Below are 15,475 nucleotides of genomic sequence, written 5' to 3'. Positions count from 1 at the left end.
TCCTTTGACTCGGAACATTTTTGGAAGTCTCCATGGCATTATCCTCTAGATTGATGCCAAAACTCRCTGTTTCTGCCTGGCTCCTCCACAACGTAACTCTATGTGTGTCTAAACACAGGATGTAGAAATACCTTAATATAACTCCAAAAAACAAAATCCCACACTGTTAATTTATGTATTTCTTCCTCTTAATTAACAGCGAGAGTTACTCACAAAATAAACCAGAAATTCTGCAAAAAGAGATCTACTGAATGCCCTAAGCACGGGCAACAGCTCAGCTCTTGAAAAGGGGGAGCCAAAAATATTTTTTCCTTCCTGCAGCCATCCTTCATGCTGGTTAAATTCTGATAAAAACTCCATGTAAAAACCTTAAAAACCTATTCTTATAGCACAATTGAAAATAGTACCAAGACAAGGATATTTGACTTTATGTTCATGGTTTAAAAGAGCAGTAATTGCTCATTTTCTGCTGTTAGAAAGTCCTATGTTCTCTGTTCCCAGAATTGACCACCCCAAAYCTTTGCAAGGCACCCACTCAAGCGCATCCCTAATCTTGCATGTGCTGTGAGTGAAGGCTCACATCCATCTCCATGTTTCATCATGTAATCATGGAATGTTCTGGTTTGAAAAGACACTTAAAGCTCCTCTCATTCCACCCCATGCCATCAGCAGGCACGTTCCTCTAAACCAGGTTGCTCCAAGGCAATCTTGGAATACTTCCAGGGATGGGGCAGCCACAGCTTCTGTGAGCAACCTGCGCCAGGGCCTCACTACCCTCACAAGGACATTTTCTGGTCAATATCCTCTCTAACCCTGCCCTCTATCCTTGCGAATCCATTCACCTGTCACTCCAAGCCCTTGTAAGAACCAGCGTGGCCATCAGGAATAGACAGTTGTGAACACACCCCCAAGAGGGACTTAAAAGGGAATTAGGGGMGGGGGATCCGCCCGCKCCCCTCACGGAGCCCTCACGGAGCCCTCACGAAGCCCCGCCCCCGGCGCGCGAGACCGCCCCTTCCCGCCTCGCCTCCTCAGCCAATCAGCGCGGAGATGAGCGCGGCCGCACTGTTTGCGCCTTGCAGCCCGCCCCCTTCGCTGCTAACCAATCAGAACGCTTGTCTGATGAAGCCGAGGGTACGGCCTGTTTGGCTCTCCACGCACCGGCTGAGCCGCGGTTTCCCATTGGGCGATMGGCTGGTGGGCGGGGCCRATTCGAACGGGCGGCGGCGGGGAGCGGCGCCATGGTGAAACCGCTGAGGGATGGGGAACGGGATCGCTATCCCGATCCTGATCCCGATCCCGATACTGCCCAGGGTCCCGGTCCCGCGGGGAGCCCCCCGCTCTTCTCGCAGCCCGCCGCGGCGCCAGCCGACGGCTTCGCCTCCTCAGACGATGAGGCCGCCGAGGAAGAGCCGAGCCCGCTGCACATCTCCTGGTGAGGCGACACCCGCGGCGTCCRTTCCCTCAGGAAATTGTGTCAAATCTCTCTCCTAAGAAACGGTAGGGTTTTTTCTTCGCGGAGGAAACCCGAGCCCGGCTCTGGTGACCTTCCAGGGTGCCCCTGCCCGTGGAAGGATATTTGAACAAGATGATCCTTAASGTCCCCTCCAATCCAAACCATCCTGTGATTTTTGTCATCCTCAAAGGAATATTTTTCCTCATATTCACTTTCTGTGTTTCMGTTTGTGCCTTTTGCTCCTTATCTTCTCACCAGACACTCATGAAAGGGTCTGGCCCCACCCTCTTGACCCCTCCTCTAAAGATATTTATATATTTAAATAATTGAAATCTTCTCTTCTGATTTTTATTTATTTTACTTTTTATTTTCTGATAGGTTGTCCTTGTCTCCTCTATACTCTTCTGAGTTCTTGGGATTATGTTCCCTACCAGGTAAGAAGCATTCACTGAAATTTGCAGATATATTTGAAAGCTGAAGAGGGGCAATACCTTGTTCCCCAAAATTCTGTGTTGTGAGTGACTCCTTTTGTAATCCACCACTGGAATAAGTGTTTTGRAAACACCAAAACTAATCTTAATGCAAGATCGCATTTGTTAACACTTAGAAATAAACACATAAGCTTTGACTGCATTTTTAACTACCAAAACTGCAGCCATGGGTGAATTTCCACTCAACTCTTAACTGATCTTTATCCAGCTTTGTTATTTGTTGGACAATTTTTTTGCATTTTGTGGGAAGGTCTTATATGTATCTTGATTTAAAATATCCAAAACTTTTAATYTGGAAAATGCAAAGCATCTTAAAACCTTGGGTAGATTTCTTTTTTTAATCCTATTACATTACAGTATTAAGCAGATAACGGTGTTTAAACTGTCTTCTGCATCAGGGATCTATTTGCAAAAACAAGAACTGTGTTTTGTTCGGGGTGTGGCTTTGTTGCTTTGGTTTTGGGGGGAGGCTGCCTGTGCTCTGTTCCTCAGCTGCAGCAGCCATCCCATAAATGTCACYTACCTGCAGTGATAATTATTGTTCATAACTTGTTTCAGGTTGCAGGTTTAAGGATATCAGAAGGAATCTTCAGAAAGATATAGGTGAGTCTTCTTTGTGTCAAGGGCAAGAACAATGTGCAGCTGCAGCAAATCTCTTAGAATCATCATCATGACCACTTTTAAGTGTGCAGTGCCATTTCCTCTGTAGCTTGTCTATAAATATGRAATAAATAGTCAGGATATTTCCAGGCTGGAGCTGCACAGTACCCATGAGGCATCTTCAGAGCAGCTGGGATCAAGATGAATTACAAACTTGTGATCTTTATTTTTCCCAGAGAAAAGTGAAATTTGGATAGAAAAGATGCAATTATGTAAAGATTTGTGCTGAGTGATCAGCTGTAAGCACTAAAGAGCAGAGACTAATAGCAAATCCCCACAGTGTTTGGATAAGTCAAGCTTAGGAAGAAATTCCTTGCTGTGAGGTGGGGGAGGCACAGGGTGCCCAGAGAAGCTGTGGCTGCCCCTGGATCCCTGGAAGTGTCCAAGGCCAGGTTGGATGGGGCTTGGAGCACCCTAGGATAGTGGGAGGTGTCCCTGCCCATGGCAGGGGTGGAAGGAGATGTCTTTAAGATCCCTTCCAACATCCCTTCCACGCTGGGATTCTGTGATTTCAACTGGAGATGGACAGAAATATACTGTAGTAGTTAACAGGCTGTCCTGAGTGCTGGTGTGCTCTCCAGTGAGGCTGCTCTCARGATTCCCTGTGAACTGGGAAAATTCCCCTCCTGGATTACCTGAAGGGAAATGTGGGAGAGACTCAATGGAAAGAAACAGTGCTCRAACCAAAATTGYTCACTCCTTTTGTYTTRGCCCCAAAGATTAAACAAGAGACTCAAGGCCAAGGTTCTTATCCTTAAGCTTGATAGGCTTTTGTTTATTTGCAAGTGTCTTAATCTGTTGGCAGGAGAACTAAAGAACTGTGGGATCCAGGATATCTTTGTGCTTTGTACCAGAGGAGAGCTCTCAAAATACCGAGTACCAAACCTGATTGACACCTACCACCAGCATGGGATRTGTGTGCACCACTATCCCATTCCTGATGGGAATGCTCCTGACATTGCCACCTGCTGCAAAATCCTCGAAGAGCTCAGAAACTGCCTGGAAAATAACAGGAAAACAATGATACAGTAAGTTCTGGCTGCCTCCCTGTCACCACACATTCCTGTAAAGGRTGCCAGCTTCTCTCCAGGTGTATGAGCAGGGGAAACAGGATGGGGTAAAATGACAGTTGCATTCTTTAGGGTTAGTTTATGCTGTGAAAAGCTGCTTGTTCCTCCTGCACCTTTTTAGGGAGAACTCATCCTTTGAAAGACTAGAATGTCCCATTTTCCCTTGCTCTGTCCAGCAAGAGTTTTGAAGTATGTTTTAAGTGGCAGCACAGGGCTCCTTTGTTCCCAGCCTACCTGGATATCAGATGTACAAAAAGACTGTGAGCCTATTGCCAGGCTGTGGCTGCCCCATCCCTGGAAGTGTTCCAGRCCAGGCTGGATGGGGCTTGGARCARCTTGGGATAGTGGAAGGTGTCCCTGCCCAGGGCAGGGGGGTTGGAATGAGRTGATCCTAAATTCCCTTCCAACCTATTCCACTCTGTGACTCTATTACACACCCCTGGACTGTTACTGAGAACTCAGTGGGTTCCARCAATSCAAAATTCCCTCTTAAATTCCATTAACTGGTTTGAAGTATTTAGCTGAGCTCAGAATAGAGGGGAAGAGCTTTCCAAATTCCATGTTYCCTGAATGATCCCACTGACAACTTCCTGTGCAGACATCCACTGAGTCCTTGGTCTTCCTGCTGACACAGAACCCTGCTGCTCTCCTCACAACTGWCCTCAAGCCCCTAATCTGGAGTAGGATTTAAAGGGTTAAAATTGACATTACCCATCCTCATGCTGTTTACTGTGCTTCTGTGCCTTTGAGATTATTACCAGGAATGAAGGGCTACTTTCAAATTGAAGTTTCCACAGAAAGACACAGGAGGTCTGAAGAAAAAAATAGGAGGTATTTACACCTCTTCYACCTGTAGGTGTAGAAATAGAATATARAAAATASAGAGAAATTTTTRTTCTGGCTTTGTTGTAGCACTGTTYCTCTTGATTATATTAAAGCAAGAACTGTGCTCATATATTTAAAGGTTGGGGGGTCCCCGGATTTTGTAGTTTACTACAGCTTGTTATAACCAGATGTTTTCTTCTCTCCCAGCTGTTATGGTGGTCTTGGACGCACATGTCTTGGTAAGCACTTTTCTCCATSCCTGGCTACCCCATCCCACAAACCCATGGAGCCAAATTCTGCTGGAAGCTTCACTGTAGATGCAATGCAAACTGCCACTACAAGGAGCAGCCTGGTTAATAGAAAGGGGATGAACCTGCTCCTCTGCATCTTTCCTCGTCCCAATGTTCCCTTCTTAAAGCTTTCAGGAGCATTAATTACTGTGTGTGCCAAGAAAAAAAGGGTGGTGATACTACCAGAAGACACAAAGGGCAATTAACTGGGTGTAGTGTCACTTATTCCTGAAAAGCCTAGGAATTGCATCCCAGATACTGCTGGGAAAGCAGGGGGGAAACAGTGGGAGGGTTTTCACTTATTTCCCAAGCCTGTAGGCTTGGGCAGCAGGCAGATGGGTCAGAAATAGAATTCTGCAAGAGATCCCACAAATCTGTGACCTGGATAGTTTTGCCAGGGTGGTTTTCATGGGACAAACCCGTTGCTCTGCACAGTCAGAGATGCTCAGCAGCATCCATATGTAAATACTTTCCCTTACAGTGGCTGCCTGTCTCCTGCTCCAGCTTTCGGACACCCTGGCACCTCAGCAAGCAATAGAGAGCCTCAGGAAGCTGAGAGGAGCTGGGGCCATACAGACCATCAAGGTAATGGGGCTGCAGGAGGTAATACACAGGTCAAAACACAAGGGAGAGCTTGGCCAGTCTCCTCCTTCACTTCCCAGAGAGATYCTTCTCTTTCCAACAGCTGCTCTCTGGGGTTTGAGCTGTTTCCTGCTTTCAGGAACAGCTCCTCCCAGGGAAATGGTGACAGGACAAGAGGAAAARGCCTCAGGTTGTGCCAGAAAAKGTTTAAGTTGGAYAATAGGGAAAATTTCTTCACTGAAAGGGTTGTCCAGCCCTGGCACAGCTGCTCAGGGCAGCGGTGGAGTCCACATCCCTGGAGGGATTTAAAAGCCATATAGTCACACTTGGGAGGATGGGGTAGTAGTGGCCTTGGAGTGTTGGGGGAATGGTTGGACTCAAAGATCTTAGAGAGATTTTCCAAACTAAATGACTCCATGATGCAAAATAAAGCAGCTTTGTATTCTGACAACTCCCATCTCAGGACCATGTTTTGCATTACCTTGGGCTCACCTGTGGCCTTTATGGGGAAATGCAGGATCTAAGTCAAGATCCATATAATCTGTGTCTGACAGTGAAAAATCCCAGAGGATGTGGACTAAGCAAGAACAAATGGACTAGAGGGTGTAGTTTTATCCTGGGGTATCAAACAGCTTTTTAAGATGGGTGGTACCTCTTGTGAGACTACAAAGCACTCATTGCAGACCCGGCTGTGGTTTTCCAGCAGTACAATTTCCTCCATGACTTCCGGGAGAAGCTGGCTGCACACCTGGCAACACAGGACCCGGTGCTGAGATCAGCATCGCGGTAGCTGATCCTGCCTGGGCTTCTCTGGTCTGTGGAACACCCCTGGACAAGACACCTCTCTCCTGACCTTCATTTCCTCAGTTCTACTGCCTATGTGACACATCTGCTCTCTTCCAAATCTGTGTGTAAAGTATTGGGATGGGGATGAAAATCCTAGAGGACATGTGGCATCTTCCTYTCTTTGGTGAAATTAATACTCACTGCCTGAAAAATACATGTACAAGTGTGTTTGTGTCCATTGTTCTGGTGGCCTGCACGCCTGATGGGCTGGTTTTCCATGTAATAACATAGAGAGTCCTGCTGGGATAATGGAGCTGGGTAAAAATTACATCTCTGGAGCTGTTTAAAAACACCCTCACACCCTCAGCTCTGCTGTAAATGAAAGTCAAGTCAAGCTGGAGCACTCACCCCTTACAAGCTCGTAACAACTCATTCTAAAATGTCGCAGTTCTGCTCAATGTGTTGAGGGGTATTTAGGAAGGAGWGTCTCATTCCAAAAGCAGGAGGTGTTGTACAAATCTGTGACAAAGCCAGCGGGAGGGTTTGTAGGTGACTCTGACAGGAAGACACTGCTGCAGCTGCGTGGGCGAGCTGGCACAGCCCTTCTGCCGGCTGCCACCGCAGCGAGTAAACAAACAATCAGCTGTGGGCTGGGAGGATCTCACAGGAACAGTCCTCTAACAGTCCCCAGCCCTCCCGTTTCACTGTATCCATTCGTAAAAGGAAGATGAAACAGCTCCTGGTTTTTGAGAAAGTTCAGAATTTTGATAAAAGTTCAGGACCTCAAGTCAAAAGCTGGGATGTGAGACCACGCAGTAGCAGAAGGGTTGAGTACAAGTCCCTGCTTTSTGAACTTCGGAATTTACCTTTTAACATATCTGAACCCAGACACTTGAGCACAAGGTCATTTCTGCAGATTAATGAGTGTTTACTGCCATTCCCTTCCCTGCCCTTTGGCAGACAACAGGGACATTTCCAGTTTCCACAGCACAGAATCATTTACAGCAAATACCCTGCTCCTAATGTGCTTCAGTACTTAATCCTTGCAACTAATGGTTTTCAGATATCAAATATTTATCACATGACTCAGCAAGGACTTGTTGATGGGGAGAGAAATGTTTTTTTTATTTTCTCCATTATCTTTTGCCTCCTGGAACTCCACAAACAATGATCAGGTCCACATTTTGAAGCCAAAGGACTCCAGCAAGGCATCACACAGGGGCTAATCCAACACTACTGGGACAAAGGGCTGATGTTGCTGGACTTGGATGGTGTTATCCACACCAGCTGGGAATACTCATTGCACCCCACATTCAGTTCAAGCTGACCAGCAGCAGGACTCTGGAAAATATTCCTGGGCAAAACCCCTGCAGCTGGAGGGGGTTGCAGGAGCTGTCAGTTGGGCTCAGTCAGGTCTGCATTGTTTATTCCASTGTGGAATTTGGCTCAAACCAGCCCAAATGCCATGGGAATGAGAGATTTGTTTAGAAAGCTGAGGARAACCAGGGGCTACAAGCAGCCAGTCTCATTTCCCTGATGGATCCATAAATATACAAACATAAGAAAGGGTTAATGAGCTTTGCTTCCACAGGCTGAAGTCATCTCATACATCTCTAGAGGAGCCAAGCAGCAGGAAAATAAAAATTATTCAATAGGAACAATATTCATGAATTTCCAAAAAAGCCTTTAAAAATCCTTTCTTCATGATTGTATGAGGAAAAAAAGCCAGTCATGGAATGCTGAAAACTTGAGCAGTAAGGGCATGGGAAATGTTCAATGAAWGCAAGGAAATGTGAGAAAAAAAAAGTACTGAGTATTTTATTAAATACAAAGCAATAAGCTATCAGGACTATTCCTTAGGAAAGAGAATCTGAAGTTATCACAACCTSAATTCTTTTACCCCCAGTATACTAAAAAAACTGGAAACTGCCAATCTACATCCCCTAGGAACCCAAATTTTGTGTGATAATAGCYGAGAAAAGGGAAACATGGAGGAGAAAGTGCAGTCCCAAAGCTATGGAAGAATTTGGAATCAGAGATTAGACTTACTCTCTTTCACAGATGACCTGAGGAAGGTCTGTTCATTCACACCCAGCAAAATAAGGTGGAAAGGGGGACATTGTCACCATGTCCCAAAAATTATAAGTCTCAGGTCACCAAGTGAAGTTTGGCAGAACTGTTAAGTATCTATTACACACAGTAATTCCATTGCCCAACTCACTGTCTCAAGATTGCCCAGAGAAGCTGTGGCTGCCCCATCCCTGGAAGTTTTCCAGGCCAGGATGGACAGGGCCTGGAGCAGCCCGAGATGGTTGGAGTTGTTCCCTGCACATGGCAGGGGGCGGGCAGAATGAATGACCTTTAATGTCCCAAACCATTCCAGGATTCTGTGATCTTCCATACCAGGCTATGAAAGTGCTCAAAAAGCAACTGAATTGACAGCAGAAAAGCCAGAGCTTTTTTAAATGCCAAATTTCTCACTCTTCAGGAAGATACTCAACACCCTGCCCTGTTTCAGATTCCTTTCCTCAGCCACTACCCAACACACCAGCACTGGAATATGTGGATTTCTGGTGGAACCCAGTGTGGCCATTCRTGCAACTTCCATGGCCTCTAACACCCAAGAAACCCAAAGTGAACAAATACACAGTTTATGCAAAAAAAAAAAAAAAGTTTTACTAGAATGGGGAAAGTCTGCATTGTTCTCCAGCACAGGTAAATGAAAAAGATTCCTAATTATTACTCGTAAATTAAGCAGTTGTTCACAGTCACAATTTACAATGCAATATTTATCTGAAACATCTTCCTCTGCCCCATCTGTTATTTAACTTCATGAAAAAAGCAGCCACTCAAAAGCATACCTTTTCCAGAGGCAACTCAATTCCATGTTGTAYTTTTAAAGGGAATGCAATTATCCACTGTAAAACAACTAATGAAAATAGCAAGGATCAGTTGAATTTTAAAACAWAACAAAAGGCACCAGGTAAAAAGAAGTGTTGCTGAATTTGAGATTTGTTTTTTATTATCATTTATTGCACTAAGGAACAGCGGGGCAGTTTCACAATCTCACTTTCTGCTTTGAAAAAGTCTGCAGTATTTACTACTCTTAAACCCAAGAGTGTTTTCATCATTGGACTTGATAAACATTGGAAGTTTGTCCTTTTTTGAATCAGACAGCACAGACATTATAAAAAAAAGTCATTTAAATGCATTCCTTCATGGACAATTCAGCTTCTCCTACCACAATGACACAGACTCAAGATTAAAGCAGGGCTAATGTTTGGAGAAGATACAGARGGCTCTGGACCATGCACAAACAGGGAAAGATTAACCAGATAGAAAAAAATATAAACCAAAAAGGAACTATTTTTGCAATTGTGTCCATGAATTAATATCCTAAGACCAACGTCACCTACAGGCAAAACACACAGCATTCCAGTCCTTTCCAAGCACTTGGAGCTACAGYTGATTTAAAGAGTGGGATACACAAGTCCAAGTGAGCCACTACAAAGCCCATCCTACAGCGAATCCCTAGTGTACTAAGGCTAGTAGTAACCAACACCTACTCAAAGGTTATGGCTGTTCCTTATGGAGTGCAAAGTCAAAACTTTTCAAACCCCAGTCATCTTTATATTAATTTACACATCATTCATTAATTTCAGTGTCCCAGTAAAATATAAGAAAACAGTCTTTCCACAAGTATAAAATGTGGAAATATTTTCAAAACAGGGGAGTCATTGTTTTCTAACTGAATTGCGAACATCGGGTTCCAGATTTAATCGTGGTCAGAGGTTCTTGTTGTAAAGAATCCATGTTTGTTGTGGCTTTTGCATGCACTTAACTGGAACAAAGCTTGCTGAATGTCTTCTTAAGAGCTCACCAGAACGTAAATCATGCTGCAAAAGAAAATAAAAATATTAAGATCCATAACTTTTATCTGTTACACATTTAGTTATGAAAGTGAATATTATGAGGAGCAAGTCCACACAAGATATGTGGATTGTRACTGAAGATTTGACACAATGACTCTTCTACTTTTGACTTCAGCAAAAACCATATTTACATCAAATACTTTCCTCTGAAAACAACATTTCAGCGTCTTAATACCCTGGGGGTTTATTGCATTGTGTTTAACAGAAGAAGAAAAGTTTGGAGGCTTTCAGTTCACAGTCATGGAACAGAGATTCCAAATAGTAATTCTGACCAAATTAGGATTTTGTTTTTTAAAGCAGAATCAGTGGTGAATATGGATTCTTTTCCAGGAAAGTTGGCGCTGTAGCTGATCAATCACACAGATTCCCAACATGTTTTAGGTTGGAAGGACCTTATAGATCATCTCAYTCCAACCCCTGCAATGGGCTGGGAGACCTTTGGCTAGGCCAAGGTGCTTCTAAGTCCATGCAACCTGGCTTTGAACACTCCCAGAAATGGAGCAGCCACTGCTTCTCTGGGCACCCTGTGCCAGGGCCTCCCCACCCTCACACCAAGGATTTCTTCCCATCTAACCCTGCCCTCTGGCACTGGGAAGTCATTCCCATGTGTCCTATCACGACACRCCCTTGTCCAAAGTCCCTCTCCAGCTCTCACAGGCTCCTTTCCKGCACTGGAAGGAACATATTCCTATGGACAGTGTTTTCTCCATTGCACTGAGCCAAAACTTCAGACTGAAGAGGAAAACTTACCCATATAGGTAGTAAAAAAAAGATAGAAGGTAGAATGCTAATTTGCACCATCCTTCTTTCTGGCAATAGGCTAAAATATCTGCATTCATGATGGTCGTAGGATCGTAGAGCCCCGGGCCGCTCATCACAGGTCTGCTCATGTACCTGGAACAAGGCACAGGCAGGWGTGGGGTGACAGCCAAGGGAAATGTGGATTCTGCCCCCACCCACCAAGGAATACCAGAACTGAGACAAGGAACAGCACCCTTTGCAGAGAAGTGATTCCCATGTCTTGTAGTGGAGAATGGAATCACCACTTATACTGGGATTACACACTGGGAATTGTCTCAGCGCACCTCTGAGACATCAGCWACTTTAATGCACACAACACAACTCAATTCTTGTACAGCACAAGAGAATAAAAAATAAAAACACCYGAGAAAGCCAAGTGATGCTTCTTATTGTACAGCCATGACCTAAACTTGCCCAGAAAGCATCTTTGTTTTCCCAAGACACAGAACACTGGACAGAAACACGGCAACAGGAGAATGAGGAACAATTCACTGAGCACAACAGACTTGCCAAAATTACCTCCAAATATGATAAGCCAACAAGGGCATATTGAGACCCAGTGTGAGCCACTCTGCTGCACAGAGAAACATGACACAGAAGAATGCATGGATGAGGTACTCTGGAAGTACAAGCTGGAAAAGAAAAAGACGAGTTAGAAGTTTCCATTACACAAAGAAAAACATGTGGTGTTTCAGCTATTTTAGAGGTGAGTGATTGCTTAAAAATATTATTTAAAACCAACATTAAAAGAGCAAGAATGTGGACTGTGAAAGCAGCAGCCAGCACTATGTGCCTTGCTGTTTTCACATGATATTCAWGAACCAAGTAGAAAAATGTATAAGATTAAATGCTCAGATCAGTACTTTTTATTGCTTCTATTAAATTAACAGATTCCACACTTTATATGTGACCCTCMCAAAGGATCACTGAGATATTTCTGCTCATGCAACAGAGAAATATCAGTAGGAAACATGCTCTGCAGAATGGTTTATAGGCAAAAAGATGTTTGTGTTTTCCTGTTTTATAGCTTTGTTTTGGTCTTCACAGATCCAGAACTCATCAAAGTCGAATTATTCCCAAAATGTCACACCCCAGGCAGAGCTTTACCCAACCAAACCAGCAGTGACGTGGTCACACACACAGGTCTGCACAGAGGAGCTGCTCCACACGGACAGTTTCAGGGCAATTAGGCAGTTTTCCCTCACAGGTTCCCACTGTGCATGCTTTACAGCATCATGCTTCCAGCAGAAGCCCACAGAGCTCAGTATCAGGGTACCATGGAATCACAGGAAGCATGGAATGCTGCATATATTAGTGTTGTTAATAGGAACAACATGAGAGGTACAGAGAGTAAACACATGCAAAGAGCTGCAAAAATCTCACACCCAACAAGAGTTAAGTTTCTACAAGTCATCCAAAGTGTTGCTAGGTACTGGTTTATCACCAGCTTCAGAAGGAATCATACAATCAGACYGGTTTGGGTTGGGAGGGACCTTGAAGCCCATCCAGTTCTACACCTTCCAGTAACCCAGGGTGCTCCAAGCCCTGTCCAACCTGGCCTTGGACAATTCCAGGGATCCAGGAGCAGCCACAGCTTCTCTGGGCACCCTGTGCCAGGGCCTCCCCACCCTCACACAAAGGAATTCCTTCCCAATATCCCATCTAACCCTGCCCTCTGGCAGTTTGAAGCCATTCCCTGTGTCCTGTCCCTCCATCCCTTGTCCCCAGACCCTCTCCAGCTTTCCTGGAGCCCCTTCAGGCCCTGGAGAGGGCTCTGAGCTCTCCCAGGAGCCTTCTCTTCTCCAGCTAAACACCCCCAGCTCACYCAGAGCTCTGCTCCTGAGCAGAAGCAGCAGATCTGTAAAGTTTCTGCCTTTTCAATTCAGGCCAGAAAAACCTCTCATAGAAAGTACCCCATTTCTACCCAAAGGTTTAAATTGTCTGTGTGTGTGTGCATGTACACACACAACATTCTCTGCCCCTCTCTTTGTGCAATATGATTAACATTGCATAAAATGATTGCATCAGTCTCAATGGTTTCTATATTTTTTTTCTTCTTTTAAAGCCCCAAAATATCTTCCTAGAAAATCTTAAAGCTACCAACAGACATGCTCACCACCTACTTTGCTACAYTCTGCTCCTCTAAATGTAGAATATCAAACAAAGCAAATCTGCAGCAACACCACCAAAATTCAGCAGTTGTACACAAAATGTTTTAAGTAAATATTTCCATCCAGATCCTTCTTTGCATACTTACCATTTACACATGGCACTTATTTAACAGCAGAACAACCACCCTGTCCAACACACAATGCATTTGGCAGCCTGYTCAGACAGATTCACCAGGCCTGAAAAATCTGTATTTATTTACTTACACATCTCAAAACACATTTTTCTTTTTTCTTGTTTAATATACCCTACTCCCACACTGGAATACCTGCCTCTTTCCAATCTCCCACACTTGATCCTCCCTGCCTGTCCTAAAGAAAATGAATTACATCAGATCCTACCATATTTATCACAGAAATGAGGGAGGATGGATCTGGTTGCTGAGAAAAGACATGACTATAACAGGAGCAGAGAAGAGAAGGAATCAGCARTGTACTAAGGAGTTACTATTTTAGGCTAATCTTTCCACTGAGGTGCCTCGATTCCTACCAGGATCTTTGGTTCTTTGTACAGGAAAACCACACACCTGTGTGTTTGTCCAAAATCATGTACCAGGATCCCCTCAAAAGCCTGGACCTGAAMTTCACTATTGGGGGCTAATCTGCTTCCACAGGAACAGCAAATACGAAGTTATTTCTGACTTTTAGTTCACAAAGCTGCCATGTAAAATACACTCCATGCATGTGGGGCAGCAGAAGGTTAATATTTGGTTAAACATGCACATTTTTACACTACAAAGGTTGCAGTAAGGTCATAATGCATCAATGTAATGAGGGTTGGCCTCTCCCACACTGCAGCAGAGATGACTGGAACAGACCAAGCAAGGGAAACTGTTAGATGCACAGCTCTCCTAGCAGCAAACCTCCTCTCCTTCTCCCCTCCCTCCTCACATTGAACCACACTCACTTTAATTTGTGTGCTGTATATCTAACACGTTCCTTTCCAACTCCCCCCAACAAATTACTGGGGGTTTTTTGGGGTTTTTTTTTTGCATATTTTACTTAAAACACACTAAAGCTGCAGTCTAGGCCACGTTGCTGTGCTGCCCCTGTATCCTCCCTCAGCCTGGGCACACACAAAGGAAAAGCCATGGGAGATGCACAAAATGCTGCAGGATCAAYCTCTGTGTTCTTTAACAAGCCTCCCTGTTGCTGCTGGCCTGTGAGAGAGATGCAGGCAAATAGTTTTACTCAAAAAATTCTTTCCCTAAGCCAAGAAGCTTAGGAGCTGCATCCAAGAGAGGACACTGGGACACACCCCTGGTCCTGGAACAGAGAAATAAGGGTAACACCCCTCATCTTCCACTCAGCTAAATCCCCCAAAAAAAAGATCAGAATTGACTTGGTCAATGCTCAAAAAAGAACCCCAAGTATTCTCCTCAAATCTGAATTCAGTAAATCTGGCTTGAAAAACACTATTTATTTCTGCCTGAAGTTATTTTCTAGCACCTAACAGGCATGTAACAGTTTTCCCCACATCGCTGGGTAAGCAAGCAGAATTGGTTTGGCACAAAATATGGAAATCCATGAGGCTGTTATAAACCCCAACGAACAAATAACGAGCAGATGAACAGGCAGACTAAACGAAACAGCTTAATAAAATTACACATGTTCCTAAGAAAATGAAAGGGAAGTTCAAAAACATGAAACTGAAAAGCAGTACACACCTTTAATGCAATTTTGACTCTTTTAATCTTTTTGACCTTTTCAACTGTCTTTGTGCCGAAAATGTGGAAAGCAGATTGAAAGAATGTTAGTATGACAGCTGACAAGATCACCAGCAGATTAATAACAGTCAGAATATTCAACTTGAAAGTAAAGAATCAGACAAAGAATTTCCCTAGAACTTCTACCAACAGCGAGGGCTTCTCAAACCAGATGCAATTCTATTGCCCAGGCTGATTGCATCAAGATCACACCAAAAATAAGCACTTTACATATGTTTATTTAGCAAAACAAAATGTCTAGTGTGCTACTTACAGGATTGAGTGTATTACATTGGTCTATGGGGTTCTTATAATCAGTCTTCAGTTCATCAAATGCTATAATCTGGAGAAAAAAAAATGAAAAAGTTTTGATTCCCCATGAGCAATTGTATATTTTATCCATGAAAAGTAGCATTTTGGCACAGAACTGCTACCYTTGTTCTCAGTAACATTTCATTTAAGTTCTAACATAATAAACTTACAGGTAAGACAGATGTGAAACAGGTTTTACAAACACAAAAGCAAAGATTCTTCAGATATTCAAAAACCTCTGACTACTCTCCAACTTATTATCTCCCCACCTGCAATGAATTTCCTTYGTCCCCTTCATCAGTTTTCAACCCTGCTCACTGTGCAGAACCCAACCCTCACATGGAACTCTCTTGGTGGCCAGCAGGAACCTGACAYGGGGTTCCTTAATCCAGAAAA

At 44.0% G+C, this 15,475-nt stretch overlaps 2 protein-coding genes across 3 annotated transcripts in view; one reads left to right on the top strand and one right to left on the bottom strand.

Annotated features, from left to right (window-relative positions):
* Positions 1-1,216: 1,216 nt before the first annotated feature.
* CDKN3 (cyclin dependent kinase inhibitor 3) lies at positions 1,217-8,485 on the top strand. Of its 2 annotated transcripts, none has more exons than XM_057380951.1 (7): positions 1,217-1,435; positions 1,835-1,890; positions 2,506-2,550; positions 3,413-3,635; positions 4,710-4,741; positions 5,274-5,377; positions 6,081-8,485. In XM_057380951.1, exons 1-7 carry the CDS (start codon positions 1,242-1,244, stop codon positions 6,162-6,164), a joined length of 738 nt encoding a protein of 245 aa, XP_057236934.1. In that variant the 5' UTR covers positions 1,217-1,241; the 3' UTR covers positions 6,165-8,485. The 2 variants fall into 2 exon arrangements, with proteins under 2 accessions (XP_057236934.1, XP_057236933.1); XM_057380950.1 differs by having other exon boundaries at positions 6,078-8,485.
* A 669-nt stretch (positions 8,486-9,154) lies between these two features.
* Positions 9,155-15,475, bottom strand: part of CNIH1 (cornichon family AMPA receptor auxiliary protein 1) — a 7,334-nt gene continuing 1,013 nt past the window's right edge. The window contains exons 2-5 of the mRNA XM_057380952.1: positions 15,042-15,110; positions 11,413-11,525; positions 10,843-10,986; positions 9,155-10,056 (exon numbers count right to left, since the gene is read on the bottom strand). Of these exons, the coding sequence (XP_057236935.1) occupies positions 10,029-10,056; positions 10,843-10,986; positions 11,413-11,525; positions 15,042-15,110 (354 nt within the window). The 3' untranslated portion in view covers positions 9,155-10,028. The remainder of the gene's footprint in view (positions 10,057-10,842; positions 10,987-11,412; positions 11,526-15,041; positions 15,111-15,475) is intronic.

Source organism: Malurus melanocephalus, unplaced genomic scaffold (genome assembly GCF_030028575.1).
Source record: "Malurus melanocephalus ecotype Western Australia unplaced genomic scaffold, MMel_1.1 scaffold_484, whole genome shotgun sequence".
Taxonomy (NCBI): domain Eukaryota; kingdom Metazoa; phylum Chordata; class Aves; order Passeriformes; family Maluridae; genus Malurus; species Malurus melanocephalus.
Note: the sequence above shows the minus strand (reverse complement) of the source record. Positions and strands in the feature narration are given on the sequence as shown.